The sequence below is a fragment of the Pseudophryne corroboree genome, chromosome 9 (genome assembly GCF_028390025.1).
Source record: "Pseudophryne corroboree isolate aPseCor3 chromosome 9, aPseCor3.hap2, whole genome shotgun sequence".
Taxonomy (NCBI): Eukaryota; Metazoa; Chordata; class Amphibia; order Anura; family Myobatrachidae; genus Pseudophryne; species Pseudophryne corroboree.
In genome coordinates, this window is record NC_086452.1 from 11,953,657 (window position 1) to 11,978,166 (window position 24,510).

At 44.0% G+C, this 24,510-nt stretch overlaps 1 protein-coding gene across 3 annotated transcripts in view; it reads left to right on the plus strand.

Annotated features, from left to right (window-relative positions):
- The window catches only part of TTLL7 (tubulin tyrosine ligase like 7), a 434,278-nt gene that overhangs the window by 228,331 nt on the left and 181,437 nt on the right, over positions 1-24,510 (plus strand). For all 3 annotated transcript variants that reach the window (XM_063938974.1, XM_063938973.1, XM_063938975.1), the window contains 2 exons: positions 5,552-5,699; positions 7,167-7,240. In XM_063938974.1, coding sequence (XP_063795044.1) covers positions 5,552-5,699; positions 7,167-7,240 — 222 coding nt within the window. The remainder of the gene's footprint in view (positions 1-5,551; positions 5,700-7,166; positions 7,241-24,510) is intronic.

Consider the following 24,510-nt stretch of genomic DNA (forward strand, 5'->3'; position numbering starts at 1 on the left):
AATCTGCGTGCTTTATCAATTGCTAGTAATATTATAATTATCATATACTTATATAGTGCCACCATTTACTTAGCGCTGTACAGAGAGAATTGTGATAATTAGCTGCAATCCCTGCCGCATTGGAGCTTACAGTCTAAACACACAAACTCCATGCTGATAGGGCCATGGTCAGGAATTCCAGCAGCTCTGCAGTGCTAACCACTGTGCCACTGAACTATCGTCTTAGATATTGACATTGCTGCTGGATATTAAACCTCTGGTCTCATGTTTTTGTGTAATTTTCTGTTTAGTAATCACCGTACTGTACAGCGCTGAGTAATAAATTATATTGATGCTTTGTAAATAAAGAAAAATGAAAAAGTGCAGATAATTATCTAGAGTTCAGATTCTAGATGGAACAATCGCTCCAATTCCTATTCTATGGCCAAATCTTCCTCTGTATATTGGAATTTTCTGTCCTATGTAGACATATCTCCCCAAAACATCCAAAATCTTGTGTAGAATTCAGAGCCATAACGAGACATTTTGGTGCCCTATGTCCTTTGAGACTGACTTGTTTTGATCTCTATGATCACCTTCCTAAGCACCCACTGTGCACAAGGAGGAGGTGACAGCTTGGGGAAGAAGAGGCAGGGCACAGGGAGGAGGACGAGGTGGCAGAACAAGAAGTTGAAGGTGGCAGCTTGGGGAAGAAGAGGCAGGGAGGAGTACGAGGTGGCAGAACAAGAAGTTGAAGGTGACAGCTTGGGGAAGAAGAGGCGGGGCACGGGGAGGAGGACGAGGTGGCAGAACAAGAAGTTGAAGGTGACAGCTTGGTGAAGAAGAGGCGGGGCACGGGGAGGAGAACGAGGTGGCAGAACAAGAAGTTGAAGGTGGCAGCTTGGGGAAGAAGAGGCAGGGCACAGGGAGGAGTACGAGGTGGCAGAACAAGAAGTTGAAGGTGACAGCTTGGGGAAGAAGAGGCGGGGCACGGGGAGGAGGACGAGGGGGCAGAACAAGAAGATGAAGGTGGCAGCTTGGGGAAGAAGAGGCAGGGCACAGGGAGGAGGACGAGGTGGCAGAACAAGAAGTTGAAGGTGGCAGCTTGGGGAAGAAGAGGCAGGGCACAGGGAGGAGTACGAGGTGGCAGAACAAGAAGTTGAAGGTGACAGCTTGGGGAAGAAGAGGCGGGGCACGGGGAGGAGGACGAGGTGGGAGAACAAGAAGTTGAAGGTGGCAGCTTGGGGAAGAAGAGGCGGGGCACAGGGAGGAGTACGAGGTGGCAGAACAAGAAGTTGAAGGTGACAGCTTGGGGAAGAAGAGGCGGGGCACGGGGAGGAGGACGAGGTGGGAGAACAAGAAGTTGAAGGTGGCAGCTTGGGGAAGAAGAGGCAGGGCACAGGGAGGAGTACGAGGTGGCAGAACAAGAAGTTGAAGGTGACAGCTTAGGGAAGAAGAGGCGGGGCACGGGGAGGATGACGAGGTGGGAGAACAAGAAGTTGAAGGTGGCAACTTGGGGAAGAAGAGGCGGGTCACAGGGAGGAGGACGAGTTGGCAGAACAAGAAGTTGAAGGTGGCAGCATGGGGAAGAAGAGGCAGGGCACAGGGAGGAGGACGAGGGGGCAGAACAAGAAGTTGAAGGTGGCAGCATGGGGAATAAGGGGCAGGGCACAGGGAGGACGACGAGGTGGCAGAACAAGAAGTTGAAGGTGGCAGCATGGGGAATAAGGGGCAGGGCACAGGGAGGAGGACGAGGTGGCAGAACAAGAAGTTGAAGGTGGCAGCATGGGGAAGAAGAGGCAGGTCACAGGGAGGAGGACGAGTTGGCAGAACAAGAAGTTGAAGGTGGCAGCATGGGGAAGAAGAGGCAGGGCACAGGGAGGAGGTCGAGGGGGCAGAACAAGAAGTTGAAGGTGGCAGCATGGGGAAGAAGAGGCAGGGCACGGGGAGGAGGACGAGGTGGCAGAACAAGAAGTTGAAGGTGGCAGCATGGGGAAGAAGAGGCAGGGCACAGGGAGGAGGACAAGGTGGCAGAACAAGAAGTTGAAGGTGGCAGCTTGGGGAAGAAGAGGCACGGCACAGGGAGGAGGACAAGGTGACAGAATAAGAAGTTGAAGGTGGCAGCATGGGGAAGAAGAGGCAGGGCACAGGGAGGAGGACAAGGTGGCAGAACAAGAAGTTGAAGGTGGCAGCATGGGGAAGAAGAGGCAGGACACGGAGGAGGACGAGGTGGCAGAACAAGAAGATGAAGATGGCAGCTTGGGGAAGAAGAGGCAGGGCACGGAGGAGGACGAGGTGGCAGAACAAGAAGATGAAGATGGCAGCTTGGGGAAGAAGAGGCAGGGCACAGGGAGGAGGATGAGGGGGCAGAACAAGAAGTTGACGGTGGCAGCTTGGGGAAGTAGAGGCAGGGCACAGGGAGGAGGACAAGGTGGCAGAACAAGAAGTTGACGGTGGCAGCTTGGGGAAGAAGAGGCACGGCACAGGGAGGAGGACAAGGTGGCAGAAAAAGAAGTTGACGGTGGCAGCTTGGGGAAGAAGAGGCAGGGCACAGGGATGAGGATGAGGTGGCAGAACAAGAAGATGAAGGTGGCAGCATGGGGAAGAAGAGGCAGGGCACAGGGAGGAGGACGAGGTGGAAGAACAGGAAGATGAAGGTGGCAGCATGGGGAATAAGGGGCAGGGCACAGGGAGGAGGACGAGGGGGCAGAACAAGAAGTTGAAGGTGGCAGCTTGGGGAAGAAGAGGCAGGGCACAGGGAGGAGGACGAGGGGGCAGAACAAGAAGTTGAAGGTAGCAGCTTGGGGAAGAAGAGGCAGGGCACAGGGAGGAGGACGAGGAGGCAGAACAAGAAGATGAAGGTGGCAGCATGGGGAAGAAGAGGCGGGGCACAGGGAGGAGGACGAGGTGGCGGAAGAAGAAGTTGAAGGTGGCAGCTTGGGGACGAAGAGGCGGGGCACGGGAAGGAGGTCGAGGTGGCAGAACAAGAAGTTGAAGGTGGCAGCTTGGGGAAGAAGAGGCGGGCCACGGGAAGGAGGTCGAGGTGGCAGAACAAGAAGTTGAAGTTGGCAGCTTGGGGAAGAAGAGGCGGGCCACGGGAAGGAGGCTGAGGTGGCAGAACAAGAAGTTGAAGGTGGCAGCTTGGGGAAGAAGAGGCAGGGCACAGGGAGGAGGACAAGGTGGCAGAACAAGAAGATGAAGGTGGCAGCTTGGGGAAGAAGAGGCAGGGCACAGGGATGAGGATGAGGTGGCAGAATAAGAAGATGAAGGTGGCAGCATGGGGAAGAAGAGGCATGGCACAGGGAGGAGGACGACGAGGTGGCAGAACAGGAAGATGAAGGTGGCAGCATGGGGAATAAGGGGCAGGGCACAGGGAGGAGGACGAGGGGGCAGAACAAGAAGTTGAAGGTGGCAGCTTAGGGAAGAAGAGGCAGGGCACAGGGAGGAGGACGAGGTGGCAGAACAAGGAGTTGAAGGTGGCAGCTTGGGGAAGAAGAGGCAGGGCACAGGGAGGAGGACGAGGTGGCAGAACAAGGAGGTGAAGGTGGCAGCTTGGGTAAGAAGAGGCAGGGCACATGTAGGACCAGGTGACAGGTATACTGTATTTCACCTGCATTTATTCCCTTACCGGTACACTGCGCCGAGCCACTGTGCCAGCGGGTGTGCTGCTGCTCACTGCAGCAGGTCAGCGGTCACCCCTTGTAGCCGTATGCACTCCCCACACAGGATCTGGAAGGCTTCCCTGGGACTTAGCTGAGTACAATGCAGTAACAGGCGTGCTGCTGCTAGCTGTGTGTAAGATCAGTGGAACAGCGCCCCCTGCCTTGCAGCTCTCTGTGCTGTTGCACATGTCGCACCACCCTAGTTATGGCCCTGGTACAATTTATTCTCCAACATACGCAACATATTTGTAATTTTAGATTTACAGAACGTTCTCCGCAATTCCTCCTTTTATTGGTCTCTGTCTAACAAGTTACTGTATAGAAAAACATAGGGATTGTTAGATGTATGTATTACAGGCTGTGAGGGACTATGGCAGGCCTGGCGGGACGTCTCTAGTACCCTGCCTGCATGGACTGCCCTGCACGTGTCATAGAGTAATTTCTCCATCACGACGCAGATGCTGAATCTGGCGCTGACTACCAGGGATTAATAATTAGCGTCTTGTCCGTCATTTCTATAGCAACTTTTACATCTGTACAAAGTATAATTACGTATCCTCTGGGCTCTTTTCCAACCAGAGGGAAGCTGCAGTCACAGGAACTATATATAATATTACAGGAGAATCGGTGATCAGACAGAGGTACGGGGAGATAATGTGACTTTCAGCATCTCCCACAGCAATCAGGGGCAGTCACACTGTGTGTTTGATGGATGGCTCGGTCCGAGATGTTCTTCTCTTTATACTATCTTAGGAGGTCATTCCGAGTTGATCGCTCGCTAGCTATTTTTTGCAGCGCTGCGAACAGAAAGTCGCCGCCTATAGGGGAGTGTATTTTAGCTGTGCAAGTGTGGAACCCCTGTGCAGCCGGCGGTACAAAAAAGTTTTGTGCAGTTTCTGAGTAGCCCAGAACTTACTCAGCTGCTGTGATCACTTCAGCCTGTCCAGGGCTGGAATTAACGCCAGACACCCGCCCTGCAAACGCTTGGACACGCCTGTGTTTTTCCAACCACTCCCAGAAAACGGTCAGCTGACACCCACAAACGCCCTCTTCCTGTCAGTCTCCTTGCGATCGGCTGTGCAAATGGATTCTTTGTTAAATCCATCGCTCAGCAACGATCCGCTTTGTACCCGTACGACGCGCTTGTGCATTGCGGTGCATACGCAGTTCTCTCCTGATTGCTGCGCTGCGAAAAACAGCAGCGTGCGATCAGGTCGGAATGACCCCCTTAGTGCAGTGCAGGTAAACCTGAAAATACCCACGCGCATCTCCTAACATTGTAAAATCAGAAGGAAATAAGCTCCTCCCCTGGCTGTTCCAAACCACGCCCCCTGGACAAAACTCCATGATACGCAACGGGTGAGGATACAAAGGGTAGATTGCGAGGTCCCGGCTTCTACATAAAATGATTTTTGCTATAAATGAATAAAATGTTCTAATAATGACTAAATAAATACATAAATAGAATGACTACTAATTAATTTTATTTCCTAAGAACATATATTAATAATATCAAGCTCCCTAAAATAACAATACATTGATCGTTTGGAAAACAAGCAGCAATTTAATTCCTGGGATTGTTTCACTGTCCCCCCAAGCTGTTTCCTACGCGGCAGTCTTTGTTTGAGATCAGTCTTGATAATTGGCACATAGGGTAGCAATGGTTCATTAGCCTTTGTTGTATTCTATTATTTAGTATTCAGGTTTGCCGGCTGCACAAAGGGAAGCATCATCTGTTTGTTGTTTTGCAGGTAATTTATAAACCTGTTACCGAAAGATGCTAATTGTTTAATCCTTGAGAGTAAAGTCACTTGGGACATGTTCTCTGCAGGCCCTTCTTAGTAATAAAGTTATACGAGCTGGCATTTTAATATTTCATTACCGAGGTAACGATTTGTCTTTTTTTGTAGAGCAAGCGATAAAAAGAAGAATCTGGCCAAGCAGAAAGCCGAGGCGCAGAGGAGACTCTATGGTCAGGGATCCATGAAGAAGCTGTCGCCGGGATCTTCTGACTGGGAGAAACAGCGCCACACGCTGGAGAGGAGGAAGGAGGAACTGGTAACCACCCAATCACTAGCTGTACAGCGATCTGTAGCTCCCGCGTTGCACTCCGGTAGCGATGTGTGATCTCACTGCATTTTTTTTTTCTTAAATGATTTTGGAGAAATCTTGGACTAAAGAAGCTGCTGTGTTGAAGCTACTGGGGGTAAATGTTCATCAGTTTAAAAGTTGAAAATGCGCCTTTTTATAGTTGCGAAAACCGCATTGCATTCTGCGTGTTGAGAGGTCATTGGCGAGATTGGTCATATCGCTTGTGAGTATGAGGCCTGTACAAAGGTGCCTGGATATACAGTTTATGGCTAAGATGAAGCCAGAAAAATGAGTTTACACACTAGTTTTATAGGTGCCACAGATGGATCAAAAACAGAGGTGTGCACTAGGCTACACAAGGGTACGCGTCCTACAAACCGTAGATAAAAAAGTACGTTAGGCGTAATTGGAAGCATTGCATAAGGTTCACTCAGGTACAACCAGTTTTTGCATGATCCATTTGCAGCAAATCAGTGGTTTTTAGTAATTGAATGCTGCAATGTTTGTTTGAATACCTTATTCAATTGGGGCCAATTCAGGGTGGATTGAATTGGGCCAGGAAGAAGCTCCTAGTTCTATTCAATTCAGCGAGCTGTTATGTCGGAGAAGACAGAGTTCACTATACAGCATGTATAGTCGCGAGAACCGCCATTCTCCTCCGACACGTTGTTGTTTCCGTCGCAGTTAGGGCAGAAAACAGCATTGCGCCAGTACTTTGTCGTATTTCTGCTCCCCCCCCGTAGGGCATCACATTGCGCTGAATTGAATAACTCCGGGAGCTACCTCTCAGCCATATTCAATCCGCTCTGATTTGAATTAGATAGAGGTTTTAAGATTGTATATAAATTTTGATTCCCCACCTCCTAATAATAAGAAATTATATCCTGCAGGGTACAGGTAGGAAATTGCCCCCGAGTGGCCTGATATTGGATAATCACAAAACTTTATTGCTCTGATCGTCTAATTTACAGCCAGCATACACAGGAGCTTTCATACACCTTATTTATTTTATTCATTTAGTTATATAGCGCCATCATATGTTGTTGTTCTTTACAGTTGGGTAGTAGTACAGAATAGCAATAAGACAAGACTGGGTAATATCAGACAGACAAAGCGGTAAGAGGGCCCTGCTCGCAGGCTTACACTCTATGGATCCATCAACCTTGATAGAGCTTTTAGGGACCTATTTACTAAGCCAGAGGATGGAGATAAAGTACTAGCGAATCAGCTCCTAACTGCCATGTCACAGGCTGGGTTTGAAAAATGACAGTTAGGAGCTGATTGGTTGGTACTTTATCTCCGGCTTAGTAAATAGACCCCTTAGTTTGTGTCACAGCCGAGAGAAGAGGGACGACAGGTGGATAAATGCACACAAATGGTCATTGATCCCCATAAAGATAGACATTCCAAATCTGCTCCTATCCTGTTTTCTAGAAGGAACGCCTGGCCCAGGTCCGGAAACAGATCTCCAAGGAAGAGTACGAAAACAGACATATGGGGAACTACAGGTATTTCGGTTCTTCCTCATTTACTTTCATGGCTGTTAGTGCCCAATTTATACCACGAGAGAACAGCGGAACACAGAAAGGACATTGTTTGTATGTGACGTTAAAACAGTCCTGAAGAATTTAGACTAGTTTCGATGTCTGTAACCATCTGGCCGGGAGACCCGGGGAGAATCCTCACCCCCCACCAGTAGGTGGCTAAAATTCCTGAAGGCTTAAATGTAATAACAAGAATGGTAGAGATTTTACAGGTGGCCCCGACGTCCCCCTGCCTGGGTAAAGGAGGCGTTGGACAGCGTTGTTCTCGTGCGCCTCCCTTTTCCCAGGACAGTGGCGGTTTTTGACACTAGAATTTATCGACTCAAGATGCTGAGTTTCCCAGAACTTCTGATGCTTTCGGGATTGGTGGGAATAGATTCCTAGAACTGTTTGGCATCCACTAGGAAGCACAGTGCTGCTTTTATAGACCCTCGGAACGCCGCGCCAAATGAGTGTCCCAGCTTTCTGGTTTAAATTTACGAGAGCTGAACGCATTACTCCTTATGTTTTACTGAGAAAGAAAGCCCCGTTCCCAGCGTTCCCCGCACAGTGGTAAGCGGTGCCCTGTAGCAAAGCCTTCCCAATTAGCTGGATGCAATGCGAGTTATAGTCATGGTCTGTAAGCTCAGGTGTCCTAAGCGTGATATGGACAGACAGTGGTTCCAGCAACCGGTACGCACGCAACCTAACTAGATCTACACAGCAGAGGTTAAACCCAAGATGGGAACAAGCTTTAAAATACATAATAAATACTATTAAATAAATACCAGCAGTGGCGTATAAAGATCATTAGGTTTGAGCGGAGAAATCTTGGCTCGGGGCTGGGTGGAAGACTGTCTGAACCTTTGCTTGGCTGAAGCCCAGAATCTGGGAGCAGTAATTGAATCCAAGTGTGTTCTTGGTGGGGAAAGGAGTGATTAGCCGAGTTGTTGGGGTTCGCGCCTGGCTGGGCAGCGGGGAAGTCTGGAAATAGGGCGTCTGTCAATGCTAGTCCTCCGCATCCCTGACATATTTATATTTATTTTCTTCTAAATATAATTAAGGCTTTTCTCTCCCTTGTGGCGTGGGTAGAGAACACATTCTGCTCTCACGCTTTCTTGGCGTAGAACCCGCCAGTGAGCTCATCTTCCCAAATATTTATTTGTAGGCCAGACGTCCGGCGTTCTGCGCTGCTAACACCTGTGTTACGTTACTCCGTGTCCGCTTCACGCAATCCCGCGAGTTCTGTTTCCTCTTTTTTCTCTATGTCATGTTATGAGTGTGACCTGTTGGCTTTGTGCAGACAGAGATAAATTCAGCAAGTTGGGCAGAGATCATGGGGTGTACGCCCACTAAAAATGCAGAGTCCGAAAATATGGACGCAGATATACGCAAATCCTCACAATGATCTCCGCTATGTTACAGAACCATCGTTATGCTACAATATTTATCTATTTGTCATAGTGCAGGAATGAGCCCCGTTGTGTTACAGAACCATCGTTATGCTATAATACTTATATATTTGTCATAGTGCAGGAATGAGCCCCGTTGTGTTACAGAATCATTGTTACGCTATAATACTTATATATTTGTCATAGTGCAGGAATGAGCCCCGTTGTGTTACAGAATCATTGTTACGCTATAATACTTATTTCTCTAACGTCCTAAGTGGATGCTGGGGACTCCGTAAGGACCATGGGGAATAGCGGCTCCGCAGGAGACTGGGCACATCTAAAGAAAGCTTTAGGACTAACTGGTGTGCACTGGCTCCTCCCCCTATGACCCTCCTCCAAGCCTCAGTTAGATTTCTGTGCCCGACGAGAAGGGTGCACACTAGGGGCTCTCCTGAGCTTCTTAGTGAAAGTTTTAGTTTAGGTTTGTTATTTTCAGTGAGACCTGCTGGCAACAGGCTCACTGCATCGAGGGACTAAGGGGAGAAGAAGCGAACTCACCTGCGTGCAGAGTGGATTGGGCTTCTTGGCTACTGGACATTAGCTCCAGAGGGACGATCACAGGCCCAGCCTGGATGGGTCCCGGAGCCGCGCCGCCGGCCCCCTTACAGAGCCAGAAGAGCGAAGAGGTCCGGAAAAATCGGCGGCAGAAGACGTTCCTGTCTTCAATAAGGTAGCGCACAGCACTGCAGCTGTGCGCCATTGCTCTCAGCACACTTCATACTCCGGTCACTGAGGGTGCAGGGCGCTGGGGGGGGCGCCCTGAGACGCAATAAAACATGATAAAAATACCTTACATGGCAAAAAAATACATCACATATAGCTCCTGGGCTATATGGATGCATTTAACCCCTGCCAGAATATACAGAAAAACGGGAGATAAGGCCGCCGAAAAGGGGGCGGAGCCTATCTCCTCAGCACACTGGCGCCATTTTCCCTCACAGCTCAGTTGGAGGGAAGCTCCCTGGCTCTTCCCTGCAGTCACTACACTACAGAAAGGGTTAAAAAAAGAGAGGGGGGCACTAATTCGGCGCAGTATTAAAACATACAGCAGCTATAAGGGGAAAAACACTTATATAAGGTTATCCCTATATATATATATAGCGCTCTGGTGTGTGCTGGCATACTCTCCCTCTGTCTCCCCAAAGGGCTAGTGGGGTCCTGTCCTCTATCAGAGCATTCCCTGTGTGTGTGCTGTGTGTCGGTACGTTTGTGTCGACATGTATGAGGAGAAAAATGATGTGGAGACGGAGCAGAGTGTCTGTAACAGTGATGTCACCACCTAGGGGGTCGACACCTGAGTGGATGTACTGTTGAAAATTACGTGACAGTGTCAGCTCTGTATAAAAAAAAAACCAAAAAAAAAAAAACCAGTGGTTGACATGAGACAGCCGGCTACTCAGCTTGTGCCTGTCCAGACGTCTCATAGGCCGTCAGGGGCTCTAAAGCGCCCGTTACCTCAGATGGCAGATACAGACGCCGACACGGATACTGACTCCTGTGTCGACGGTGAAGAGACAACCGTGATTTCCAGTAGGGCCACACGTTACATGATTGAGACAATGGAAAATGTTTTATACATTTCTGATAATACGAGTACCACCAAAAAGGGGTATTATGTTCGGTGAGGGAAAAACTACCTGTAGTTTTCCTAAATCTGAGAAATAAAATGAGGTGTGTGATGATGCGTGGGTTTCCCCCCGATAAAAATTTCTTAAAAAGTATTGGTGTATACCCTTTCCCGCCAGAGGTTAGGGTGCGTTGGGAAACACCCCCTAGGGGGGATAAGGCGCTCACACGCTTGTAAGAACAAGGGCTCTACCCTCTCATGAGATGGCCGCCCTTAAGGATCCTGCTGATAGAAAGCAGGAGGGTATCCAAAAATGTATTCACACACATACTGGTGTTATACTGCGACCAGCAATCGCCTCAGCCTGGAGGTGCAGTGCTGGGTTGGCATGGTCGGATTCCCTGACTGGAAATATTGATATCCTAGATAAGGATAGTATATTATTGCCTATAGAGCATTTAAAAGATGCATTTCTATATATGCGTGATGCACAGCGGAATATTTGCCGACTGGCATCAAGTATAAGTGCGTTGTCCAATTCTACCAGTAAAATGGTCAGGTGATGCGGATTCCAAACGGCATTTGGAAGTATTGCCTTTGAAAAGGGACATTTGGGGTCGGTCTTTTAGACCTGGTGGCCACGGCAACAACTGGGAAATCCACGTTTGTACCCCAGGTCGCCTCTCAAAATAAGACGCCGTATTATCAGGCGCAGTCCTTTGTTGGCAAGCGGACAAAAGGTTCCTCTTTTCTGCTCGTGACAGAGGGAGAGGAAAAAGGCTGAAGAGATTAGCCAGTTCCCAGGAACAGAAACCCTTTCCCGCCTCTGCCAAGCCCTCAGTATGACGCTAGGGCCTTACAAGCTCAGGCACGGTGGGGGCCCGTTCTCAATGAATTTCAGTGCGCAGTGGGCTCACTCGCAAGTAGACCCCTGGATCCTTCAGGTAATATCTCAAGGGTACATATTGGAATTCGAGACGTCTCCCCCTCGCCGTTTCCAAAAGTCGGCTTTACCGACGTCTCCCTCTGACAGGGAGGCAGTTTTGGAAGCCATTCACAAGCTGTATTCCCAGCAGGTGATAATCAAGGTACCCCTCCTGCAACAGGGAACGGGGTATTATTCCACACTATTGTGGTACCGAAGCCAGACGGCTCGGTGAGACCGATTCTAAATCTAAATCTAAAATCTAAAATCTTTGAACACTTACATACAGAGGTTCAAATTCAAGATTGAGTCACTCAGAGCAGTGATTGCGAACCTGGAAGAAGGGGACTACATGATGTCTCGGGACATCAAGGATGCTTACCTTCATGTCAAAATTTACCCTTCTCACCAAGGGTACCTCAGGTTATGGTACAGAACTGTAACTATCAGTTCAGACGCTGCCGTAGGGATGGTCCACGGCACCCCGGGTCTTTACCAAGGTAATGGCCGAAATGATATCCCTTCGAAGGAAGGGAATTTTAGTTATCCCTTACTTGGACGATTCCCTGATAAGGGTAAGATCCAGGGAACAGTTGGAAGTCGGTGTAGCACTATCTCAGGTAGTGTTGCGGCAGCACGATTGGATTCTCAATATTCCAAAATCGCAGCTGGTTCCGACGACTTGTCTTCTGTTTCCTAGGGATGTTCCTGGACACAGTCCAGAAAAAAGGTGTTTCTCCCGGAAGAGAAAGCCAGGGAGTTATCCGAGCTAGTCAGGAACCTCCTAAAACCGAACCAAGTCTCAGTGCATCAATGCACAAGGGTTCTGGGTAAAAATGGTGGCTTCCTACGAAGCAATCCCATTCGTTAGATTCCACGCAAGAACTTTCCAGTGGAACCTACTGGACAAATGGTCCGGGTCGCATTTTCAGATGCATCAGCGGATAACCCTGTCACCAAGGACAAGGGTATCCATCCTGTGGTGGTTGCAGAGTGCTCATCTTCTAGAGGGCCGCAGATTCGGCATTCAGGACTGGGTCCTGGTGACCACGGATGCCAGCCTGCGAGGCTGGGGAGCAGTCACACAGGGAAGGAATATCCAGGGCTTAGGGTCAAGCCTGGATACATCACTTCACATAAATATCCTGAAGCTAAGGGCCATTTACAATGCTCTAAGCTTAGCAAGACCTCTGCTTCAAGGTCAGCCGGTGTTGATCCAGTCGGACAACATCATGGCAGTCACCCACGTAAACAGACAGGGTGGCACAAGAAGCAGGAGGGCAATGGCAGAAGCTGCAGGGATTCTTCGCTGGGCGGAAAATCATGTGATAGCACTGTCAACAGTATTCATTCCGGGAGTGGACAACTGGGAAGCAGACTTCCTCAGCACGACCTCCACCCGGGAGAGTGGGGACTTCACCCAGAAGTCGTCCACATGATTAAAAAACTCGACAGGTATTGCGCCAGGTCAAGAGACCCTCAGGCAATAGTTGTAGACGCTCTGGTAACACCGTGGGTGTACCAGTCAGTGTATGTGTTCCCTCCTCTGCCTCTCATACCCAAGGTACTGAAATTGATAAGATGGAGAGGAGAAAGCACTATATTCGTGGCTCCGGATTGGCCAAGAAGGACTTGGTAACCGGAACTTCAAGAGATGCTCACGGAGGATCCGTGGCCTCTACCTCTAAGAAGGGACCTGCTCCAGCAAGGACCCTGTCTGTTCCAAGACTTACCGCGGCTGCGTTTGACGGCATGCCGGTTGAACACCGGATCCTGAAGGAAAAAAGGCATTCCGGATGAAGTCATCCATATCCTGATCTAAAGCCAGGAAGGATGTAACTGCAAAAACATTATCACCGCAATTGGCGAAAATATGTTGCGTAGTGCGAGGCCAGTAAGGCCCGACGGAGGAAATTCAACTGGGTCGATTCCTACATTTCCTGCAAACAGGAGTGTCTATGGGCCTGAAATTGGGTTCCATTAAGGTTCAGATTTCGGCACTGTCAATTTTCTTCCAAAAAAGAACTAGCTTCAGTCCCTGAAGTTTAGACGTTTGTAAAAGGGGTACTGCATATACAGCCTCCTTTTGTGCCTCCAGTGGCAATTTGGGATCTCAATGTAGTTTGGGTTCCAAAAGTCACATTGGTTTGAACCACTTAAATCTGTGGAGTTAAAATATCTCACATGGAAAGTGGTCATGCTGTTGGCCCTGGCCTGGGCCAGGCGCGTGTCAGAATTGGCGGCTTTATCCTGTAAAAGCCCTTATCTGATTTTCCATTCGGACAGGGCGGAATTGAGGACTCGTCCTCAGTTTCTCCCTAAGGTGGTTCCAGCGTTTTCACCTGAACCAACCTATTGTGGTGCCTGCGGCTACTAGGGACTTGGAGGAATCCAAGTTGCTGGATGTTGTCAGGGCCCTGAAAATATTTCCAGGACGGCTGAAGTCAGGAAATCTGTCTCGCTGTTTATCCTGTATGCACCCAACAAGCTGGGTGCTCCTGCTTCTAAGCAGACTATTGCTCGTTGGATTTGTAGTACAATTCAGCTTGCACATTCTGTGACAGGCCTGCCACAGCTAAAATCTGTAAAAGCCCGTTCCACAAGGAAAGTGGGCTCATCTTGGGCGGCTGCCCGAGGGGTCTCGGCTTTACAACTTTGCCGAGCAGCTACTTGGTCAGGGGCAAACACGTTTGCTAAATTCTACAAATTTGATACCCTGGCTGAGGAGGACCTGGAGTTCTCTCATTCGGTGCTGCAGAGTCATCCGCACTCTCCCGCCCGTTTGGGAGCTTTGGTATAATCCCCATGGTCCTTACGGAGTCCCCAGCATCCGCTTAGGACGTTAGAGAAAATAAGAATTTACTTACCGATAATTCTATTTCTCATAGTCCGTAGTGGATGCTGGGCGCCCATCCCAAGTGCGGATTGCCTGCAATACTTGTACATAGTTATTGTTACAAAAATCGGGTTATTATTGTTGGGAGCCATCTTTTCAGAGGCTCCTCTGTTATCATACTGTTAACTGGGTTCAGATCACAAGTTATACGGTGTGATTGGTGTGGCTGGTATGAGTCTTACCCGGGATTCAAAATCCTTCCTTATTGTGTACGCTCGTCCGGGCACAGTATCCTAACTGAGGCTTGGAGGAGGGTCATAGGGGGAGGAGCCAGTGCACACCAGTTAGTCCTAAAGCTTTCTTTAGATGTGCCCAGTCTCCTGCGGAGCCGCTATTCCCCATGGTCCTTACGGAGTCCCCAGCATCCACTACGGACTATGAGAAATAGAATTATCGGTAAGTAAATTCTTATTATATTTGTCATAGTGCAGGATTGAGCCCCGTTGTATTACATTATCATTGTTACGCTATAATACTTATATTTTTGTCATAGTGCAGGAATGAGCCCCATTGTGTTACAGAATCATTGTTACGCTATAATACTTATATATTTGTCATAGTGCAGGAATGAGCCCCGTTGTGTTACAAAATCATTGTTACGCTATAATACTTATATATTTGTCATAGTGCAGGAATGAGCCCCGTTGTGTTACAAAATCATTGTTACGCTATAATACTTATATATTTGTCATAGTGCAGGAATGAGCCCCGTTGTGTTACAAAATCATTGTTACGCTATAATACTTATATATTTGTCATAGTGCAGGAATGAGCCCTGTTGTATTACACTATCATTGTTACGCTATAATACTTATATATTTGTCATAGTGCAGGAATGAGCCCCGTTGTGTTACAGAACCATCGTTACGCTATAATACTTATATATTTGTCATAGTGCAGGAATGAGCCCCGTTGTGTTACAGAACCATCGTTACGCTATAATACTTATATATTTGTCATAGTGCAGGAATGAGCCTCATTGTATTACAGAATCATTGTTACGCTATAATACTTATATATTTGTCATAGTGCAGGAATGAGGTCCGTTGTGTTACAGAACCATTGTTACGCTATAATACTTATATATTTGTCATAGTGCAGGAATGAGCCCCGTTGTGTTACAGAATCATTGTTACGCTATAATACTTATATATTTGTCATAGTGCAGGAATGAGCCCCGTTGTGTTACAGAACCATTGTTACGCTATAATACTTATATATTTGTCATAGTGCAGGAATGAGCCCCGTTGTGTTACAGAACCATCATTACGCTATAATACTTATATATTTGTCATAGTGCAGGAATGAGCCCCGTTGTGTTACAGAACCATTGTTACGCTATAATACTTATATATGTGTCATAGTGCAGGAATGAGCCCTGTTGTGTTACAGAACCATTGTTACGCTATAATACTTATATATTTGTCATAGTGCAGGAATGAGCCCCGTTGTGTTACAAAATCATTGTTACGCTATAATACTTATATATTTGTCATAGTGCAGGAATGAGCCCCGTTGTGTTACAAAATCATTGTTACGCTATAATACTTATATATTTGTCATAGTGCAGGAATGAGCCCCATTGTGTTACAGAATCATTGTTACGCTATAATACTTATATATTTGTCATAGTGCAGGAATGAGCCCCGTTGTGTTACAGAATCATTGTTACACTATAATATCTATTAGTCATGGTGCAGGAATGAGCCCCGTTGTGTTACAGAATCATTGTTACGCTATAATACTTAGATATTTGTCATAGTGCAGGAATGAGCACCGTTGTGTTACAGAATCATTGTTACGCTATAATACTTATATATTTGTCATAGTGCAGGAATGAGCCCCGTTGTGTTACAGAACCATCGTTACGCTATAATACTTATATATGTGTCATAGTGCAGGAATGAGCCCTGTTGTGTTACAGAATCATTGTTACACTATAATATCTATTTGTCATAGTGCAGGAATGAGCCCCGTTGTGTTACAGAATCATTGTTACGCTATAATACTTATATATTTGTCATACTGCAAGAATGAGCCCCGTTGTGTTACAGAATCATTGTTACGCTATAATACTTATATATTTGTCACAGTGCAGGAATGAGCCCCGTTGTGTTACAGAACCATCGTTACGCTATAATACTTATATATTTGTCATAGTGCAGGAATGAGCCCCGTTGTGTTACAGAACCATCGTTACGCTATAATACTTATATATTTGTCACAGTGCAGGAATGAGCCCCGTTGTGTTACAGAATCATTGTTACGCTATAATACTTATATATTTGTCATAGTGCAGGAATGAGCCCCGTTGTGTTACAGAACCATCGTTACGCTATAATACTTATATATTTGTCATAGTGCAGGAATGAGCCCTGTTGTGTTACAGAACCATCGTTACGCTATAATACTTATATATTTGTCATAGTGCAGGAATGAGCCCCGTTGTGTTACAGAATCATTGTTACGCTATAATACTTAGATATTTGTCATAGTGCAGGAATGAGCCCCGTTGTGTTACAGAACCATTGTTACACTATAATATATATTTGTCATAGTGCAGGAATGAGCCCCGTTGTGTTACAGAACCATTGTTACGCTATAATACTTATATATTTGTCATAGTGCAGGAATGAGCCCCGTTGTGTTACAGAATCATTGTTACGCTATAATACTTATATATTTGTCATAGTGCAGGAATGAGCCCCGTTGTGTTACAGAATCATTGTTACGCTATAATACTTATATATTTGTCATAGTGCAGGAATGAGCCCCGTTGTGTTACAGGATCATCGTTACACTATAGTACTTATATATATGTCACAGTGCAGGAATGAGCCCCGTTGTGTTACAGAACCATCATTACGCTATAATACTTATATATTTGTCATAGTGCAGGAATGAGCCCCGTTGTGTTACAGAACCATTGTTACACTATAATATATATTTGTCATAGTGCAGGAATGAGCCCCGTTGTGTTACAGAACCATTGTTACGCTATAATACTTATATATTTGTCATAGTGCAGGAATGAGCCCCGTTGTGTTACAGAATCATTGTTACGCTATAATACTTATATATTTGTCATAGTGCAGGAATGAGCCCCATTGTGTTACAGAATCATTGTTACGCTATAATACTTATATATTTGTCATAGTGCAGGAATGAGCCCCGTTGTGTTACAGAATCATTGTTACACTATAATATCTATTTGTCATGATGCAGGAATGAGCCCCGTTGTGTTACAGAATCATTGTTACGCTATAATACTTATATATTTGTCATAGTGCAGGAATGAGCCCTGTTGTGTTACAGAATCATTGTTACACTATAATATCTATTTGTCATAGTGCAGGAATGAGCCCCGTTGTGTTACAGAGCCATTGTTACGCTATAATACTTATATATTTGTCATAGTGCAGGAATGAGCCCCGTTGTGTTACAGAACCATTGTTACGCTATAATACTTATATATTTGTCATAGTGCAGGAATGAGCCCCGTTGTGTTACAGAACCATTGTTACGCTATAATACTTATATATTTGTCATAGTGCAGGAATGAGCCCCGTTGTGTTACAAAATCATTGTTACGCTATAATACTTATATATTTGTCATAGTGCAGGAATGAGCCCCGTTGTGTTACAGAACCATTGTTACGCTATAATACTTATATATTTGTCATAGTGCAGGAATGAGCCCCATTGTGTTACAAAATCATTGTTACGCTATAATACTTATATATTTGTCATAGTGCAGGAATAAGTCCCGTTGTGTTACAGAATTATTGTTACGCTATAATACTTATATATTTGTCATAGTGCAGGAATGAGCCCCGTTGTGTTACAAAATCATTGTTACGCTATAATACTTATATATTTGTCATAGTGCAGGAATGAGCCCCGTTGTGTTACAGAATCATTGTTACGCTATAATACTTATATATTTGTCATAGTGCAGGAATGAGCCCCATTGTGTTACAAAATCATTGTTACGCTATAATACTTATATATTTGTCATAGTGCAGGAATGAGCCCCGTTGTGTTACAGAATTATTGTTACGCTATAATACTTATATATTTGTCATAGTGCAGGAATGAGCCCCGTTGTGTTACAGAATCATTGTTACGCTATAATACTTATATATTTGTCATAGTGCAGGAATGAGCCCCGTTGTGTTACAAAATCATTGTTACGCTATAATACTTATATATTTGTCATAGTGCAGGAATGAGCCCCGTTGTGTTACAGAATCATTGTTACGCTATAATACTTATATATTTGTCATAGTGCAGGAATGAGCCCCGTTGTGTTACAGAAACATTGTTACGCTATAATACTTATATATGTGTCATAGTGCAGGAATGAGCCCCGTTGTGTTACAGAACCATTGTTACGCTATAATACTTATATATTTGTCATAGTGCAGGAATGAGCCCCGTTGTGTTACAGAATCATTGTTACGCTATAATACTTATATATTTGTCATAGTGCAGGAATGAGCTCCGTTGTGTTACAGAATCATTGTTACGCTATAATACTTATATATTTGTCATAGTGCAGGAATGAGCCCCGTTGTGTTACAGAATCACCGTTACGCTATAATACTTATATATTTGTCATAGTGCAGGAATGAGCCCCGTTGTGTTACAGAATCATTGTTACGCTATAATACTTATATATTTGTCATAGTGCAGGAATGAGCCCCGTTGTGTTACAGAATCACCGTTACGCTATAATACTTATATATTTGTCATAGTGCAGGAATGAGCCCCGTTGTGTTACAGAATCACCGTTACGCTATAATACTTATATATTTGTCATAGTGCAGGAATGAGCCCCGTTGTGTTACAGAACCATCGTTACGCTATAATACTTATATATTTGTCATAGTGCAGGAATGAGCCCCGTTGTGTTACAGAATCATTGTTACGCTATAATACTTATATATTTGTCATAGTGCAGGAATGAGCCCCGTTGTGTTACAGAATCATCGTTACACTATAATACTTATATATTTGTCATAGTGCAGGAATGAGCCCCGTTGTGTTACAGAACCATCGTTACGCTATAATACTTATATATTTGTCATAGTACAGGAATGAGCCCCGTTGTGTTACAGAACCATTGTTACGCTATAATACTAATCTATTTGTCATAGTGCAGGAATGAGCCCCGTTGTGTTACAGAACCATTGTTACGCTATAATACTTATATATTTGTCATAGTGCAGGAATGAGCCCCGTTGTGTTACAGAACCATTGTTACGCTATAATACTTATATATTTGTCATAGTGCAGGAATGAGCCCCGTTGTGTTACAGAACCATCGTTACGCTATAATACTTATATATTTGTCATAGTGCAGGAATGAGCCCCGTTGTGTTACAGAATCATTGTTACGCTATAATACTTATATATTTGTCATAGTGCAGGAATGAGCCCCGTTGTGTTACAGAACCACCGTTACGCTATAATACTTATATATTTGTCATACTGCAAGAATGAGCCCCGTTGTGTTACAGAACCATCGTTACGCTATAATACTTATATATTTGTCATAGTGCAGGAATGAGCCCCGTTGTGTTACAGAACCATTGTTACGCTATAATACTTATATATTTGTCATAGTGCAGGAATGAGCCCCGTTGTGTTACAGAACCATTGTTACGCTATAATACTTATATATTTGTCATAGTGCAGGAATGAGCCCCGTTGTGTTACAGAACCATCGTTACGCTATAATACTTATATATTTGTCATAGTGCAGGAATGAGCCCCATTGTGTTACAGAACCATTGTTACGCTATAATACTTATATATTTGTCATAGTGCAGGAATGAGCCCCATTGTGTTACAGAACCATTGTTACGCTACAATATTTATCTATTTGTCATAGTGCAGGAATGAGCCCCGTTGTGTTACAGAATCATTGTTACGCTATAATACTTATATATTTGTCACAGTGCAGGAATGAGCCCCGTTGTGTTACAGAACCATTGTTACGCTATAATACTTATATATTTGTCATAGTGCAGGAATGAGCCCCGTTGTGTTACAGAATCATTGTTACGCTATAATACTTATATATTTGTCATAGTGCAGGAATGAGCCCCGTTGTGTTACAGAATCATTGTTACGCTATAATACTTATATATTTGTCATAGTGCAGGAATGAGCCCCGTTGTGTTACAGGATCATCGTTACACTATAGTACTTATATATATGTCACAGTGCAGGAATGAGCCCCGTTGTGTTACAGAACCATCATTACGCTATAATACTTATATATTTGTCATAGTGCAGGAATGAGCCCCGTTGTGTTACAGAACCATTGTTACACTATAATATATATTTGTCATAGTGCAGGAATGAGCCCCGTTGTGTTACAGAACCATTGTTACGCTATAATACTTATATATTTGTCATAGTGCAGGAATGAGCCCCGTTGTGTTACAGAATCATTGTTACGCTATAATACTTATATATTTGTCATAGTGCAGGAATGAGCCCCATTGTGTTACAGAATCATTGTTACGCTATAATACTTATATATTTGTCATAGTGCAGGAATGAGCCCCGTTGTGTTACAGAATCATTGTTACACTATAATATCTATTTGTCATGATGCAGGAATGAGCCCCGTTGTGTTACAGAATCATTGTTACGCTATAATACTTATATATTTGTCATAGTGCAGGAATGAGCCCTGTTGTGTTACAGAATCATTGTTACACTATAATATCTATTTGTCATAGTGCAGGAATGAGCCCCGTTGTGTTACAGAACCATTGTTACGCTATAATACTTATATATTTGTCATAGTGCAGGAATGAGCCCCGTTGTGTTACAGAACCATTGTTACGCTATAATACTTATATATTTGTCATAGTGCAGGAATGAGCCCCGTTGTGTTACAGAACCATTGTTACGCTATAATACTTATATATTTGTCATAGTGCAGGAATGAGCCCCGTTGTGTTACAAAATCATTGTTACGCTATAATACTTATATATTTGTCATAGTGCAGGAATGAGCCCCGTTGTGTTACAGAACCATTGTTACGCTATAATACTTATATATTTGTCATAGTGCAGGAATGAGCCCCATTGTGTTACAAAATCATTGTTACGCTATAATACTTATATATTTGTCATAGTGCAGGAATAAGTCCCGTTGTGTTACAGAATTATTGTTACGCTATAATACTTATATATTTGTCATAGTGCAGGAATGAGCCCCGTTGTGTTACAAAATCATTGTTACGCTATAATACTTATATATTTGTCATAGTGCAGGAATGAGCCCCGTTGTGTTACAGAATCATTGTTACGCTATAATACTTATATATTTGTCATAGTGCAGGAATGAGCCCCATTGTGTTACAAAATCATTGTTACGCTATAATACTTATATATTTGTCATAGTGCAGGAATGAGCCCCGTTGTGTTACAGAATTATTGTTACGCTATAATACTTATATATTTGTCATAGTGCAGGAATGAGCCCCGTTGTGTTACAGAATCATTGTTACGCTATAATACTTATATATTTGTCATAGTGCAGGAATGAGCCCCGTTGTGTTACAAAATCATTGTTACGCTATAATACTTATATATTTGTCATAGTGCAGGAATGAGCCCCGTTGTGTTACAGAATCATTGTTACGCTATAATACTTATATATTTGTCATAGTGCAGGAATGAGCCCCGTTGTGTTACAGAAACATTGTTACGCTATAATACTTATATATGTGTCATAGTGCAGGAATGAGCCCCGTTGTGTTACAGAACCATTGTTACGCTATAATACTTATATATTTGTCATAGTGCAGGAATGAGCCCCGTTGTGTTACAGAATCATTGTTACGCTATAATACTTATATATTTGTCATAGTGCAGGAATGAGCTCCGTTGTGTTACAGAATCATTGTTACGCTATAATACTTATATATTTGTCATAGTGCAGGAATGAGCCCCGTTGTGTTACAGAATCACCGTTACGCTATAATACTTATATATTTGTCATAGTGCAGGAATGAGCCCCGTTGTGTTACAGAATCATTGTTACGCTATAATACTTATATATTTGTCATAGTGCAGGAATGAGCCCCGTTGTGTTACAGAATCACCGTTACGCTATAATACTTATATATTTGTCATAGTGCAGGAATGAGCCCCGTTGTGTTACAGAATCACCGTTACGCTATAATACTTATATATTTGTCATAGTGCAGGAATGAGCCCCGTTGTGTTACAGAACCATCGTTACGCTATAATACTTATATATTTGTCATAGTGCAGGAATGAGCCCCATTGTGTTACAGAACCATTGTTACGCTATAATACTTATATATTTGTCATAGTGCAGGAATGAGCCCCATTGTGTTACAGAACCATTGTTACGCTACAATATTTATCTATTTGTCATAGTGCAGGAATGAGCCCCGTTGTGTTACAGAATCATTGTTACGCTATAATACTTATATATTTGTCACAGTGCAGGAATGAGCCCCGTTGTGTTACAGAATCATTGTTACGCTATAATACTTATATATTTGTCATAGTGCAGGAATGAGCCCCGTTGTGTTACAGAATCATTGTTACGCTATAATACTTATATATTTGTCATAGTGCAGGAATGAGCCCCGTTGTGTTACAGAACCATTGTTACGCTATAATACTTATATATTTGTCATAGTGCAGGAATGAGCCCCGTTGTGTTACAGAACCATTGTTACGCTATAATACTTATATATTTGTCATAGTGCAGGAATGAGCCCCGTTGTGTTACAGAACCATCGTTACGCTATAATACTTATATATTTGTCATAGTGCAGGAATGAGCCCCGTTGTGTTACAGAATCATTGTTACGCTATAATACTTATATATTTGTCATAGTGCAGGAATGAGCCCCGTTGTGTTACAGAACCACCGTTACGCTATAATACTTATATATTTGTCATACTGCAAGAATGAGCCCCGTTGTGTTACAGAACCATCGTTACGCTATAATACTTATATATTTGTCATAGTGCAGGAATGAGCCCCGTTGTGTTACAGAACCATTGTTACGCTATAATACTTATATATTTGTCATAGTGCAGGAATGAGCCCCGTTGTGTTACAGAACCATTGTTACGCTATAATACTTATATATTTGTCATAGTGCAGGAATGAGCCCCGTTGTGTTACAGAACCATCGTTACGCTATAATACTTATATATTTGTCATAGTGCAGGAATGAGCCCCATTGTGTTACAGAACCATTGTTACGCTATAATACTTATATATTTGTCATAGTGCAGGAATGAGCCCCATTGTGTTACAGAACCATTGTTACGCTACAATATTTATCTATTTGTCATAGTGCAGGAATGAGCCCCGTTGTGTTACAGAATCATTGTTACGCTATAATACTTATATATTTGTCACAGTGCAGGAATGAGCCCCGTTGTGTTACAGAATCATTGTTACGCTATAATACTTATATATTTGTCATAGTGCAGGAATGAGCCCCGTTGTGTTACAGAACCATTGTTACGCTATAATACTTATCTATTTGTCATAGTGCAGGAATGAGCCCCGTTGTGTTACAGAACCACCGTCATGCTATAATACTTATATATTTGTCATAGTGCAGGAATGAGCCCCGTTGTGTTACAGAATCATTGTTACGCTATAATACTTATATATTTGTCATAGTGCAGGAATGAGCCCCGTTGTGTTACAGAATCATTGTTACGCTATAATACTTATATATTTGTCATAGTGCAGGAATGAGCCCCGTTGTGTTACAGAACCATTGTAACGCTATAATACATATATATTTGTTATAGTGCAGGAATGAGCCCCGTTATGTTACAGAAACATTGTTACGCTATAATACTTATATATGTGTCATAGTGCAGGAATGAGCCCCGTTGTGTTACAGAACCATTGTAACGCTATAATACTTATATATTTGTCATAGTGCAGGAATGAGCCCCGTTGTGTTACAGAATCATTGTTACGCTATAATACTTATATATTTGTCATAGTGCAGGAATGAGCCCCGTTGTGTTACAGAATCATTGTTACGCTATAATACTTATATATTTGTCATAGTGCAGGAATGACCCCCGTTGTGTTACAGAAACATTGTTACGCTATAATACTTATATATGTGTCATAGTGCAGGAATGAGCCCCGTTGTGTTACAGAATCATTGTTACGCTATAATACTTATATATTTGTCATAGTGCAGGAATGAGCCCCGTTGTGTTACAGAACCATTGTTACACTATAATACTTATATATTTGTCATAGTGCAGGAATGAGCCCCGTTGTGTTACAGAATCATTGTTACGCTATAATACTTATATATTTGTCATAGTGCAGGAATGAGCCCCGTTGTGTTACAGAATCATTGTTAC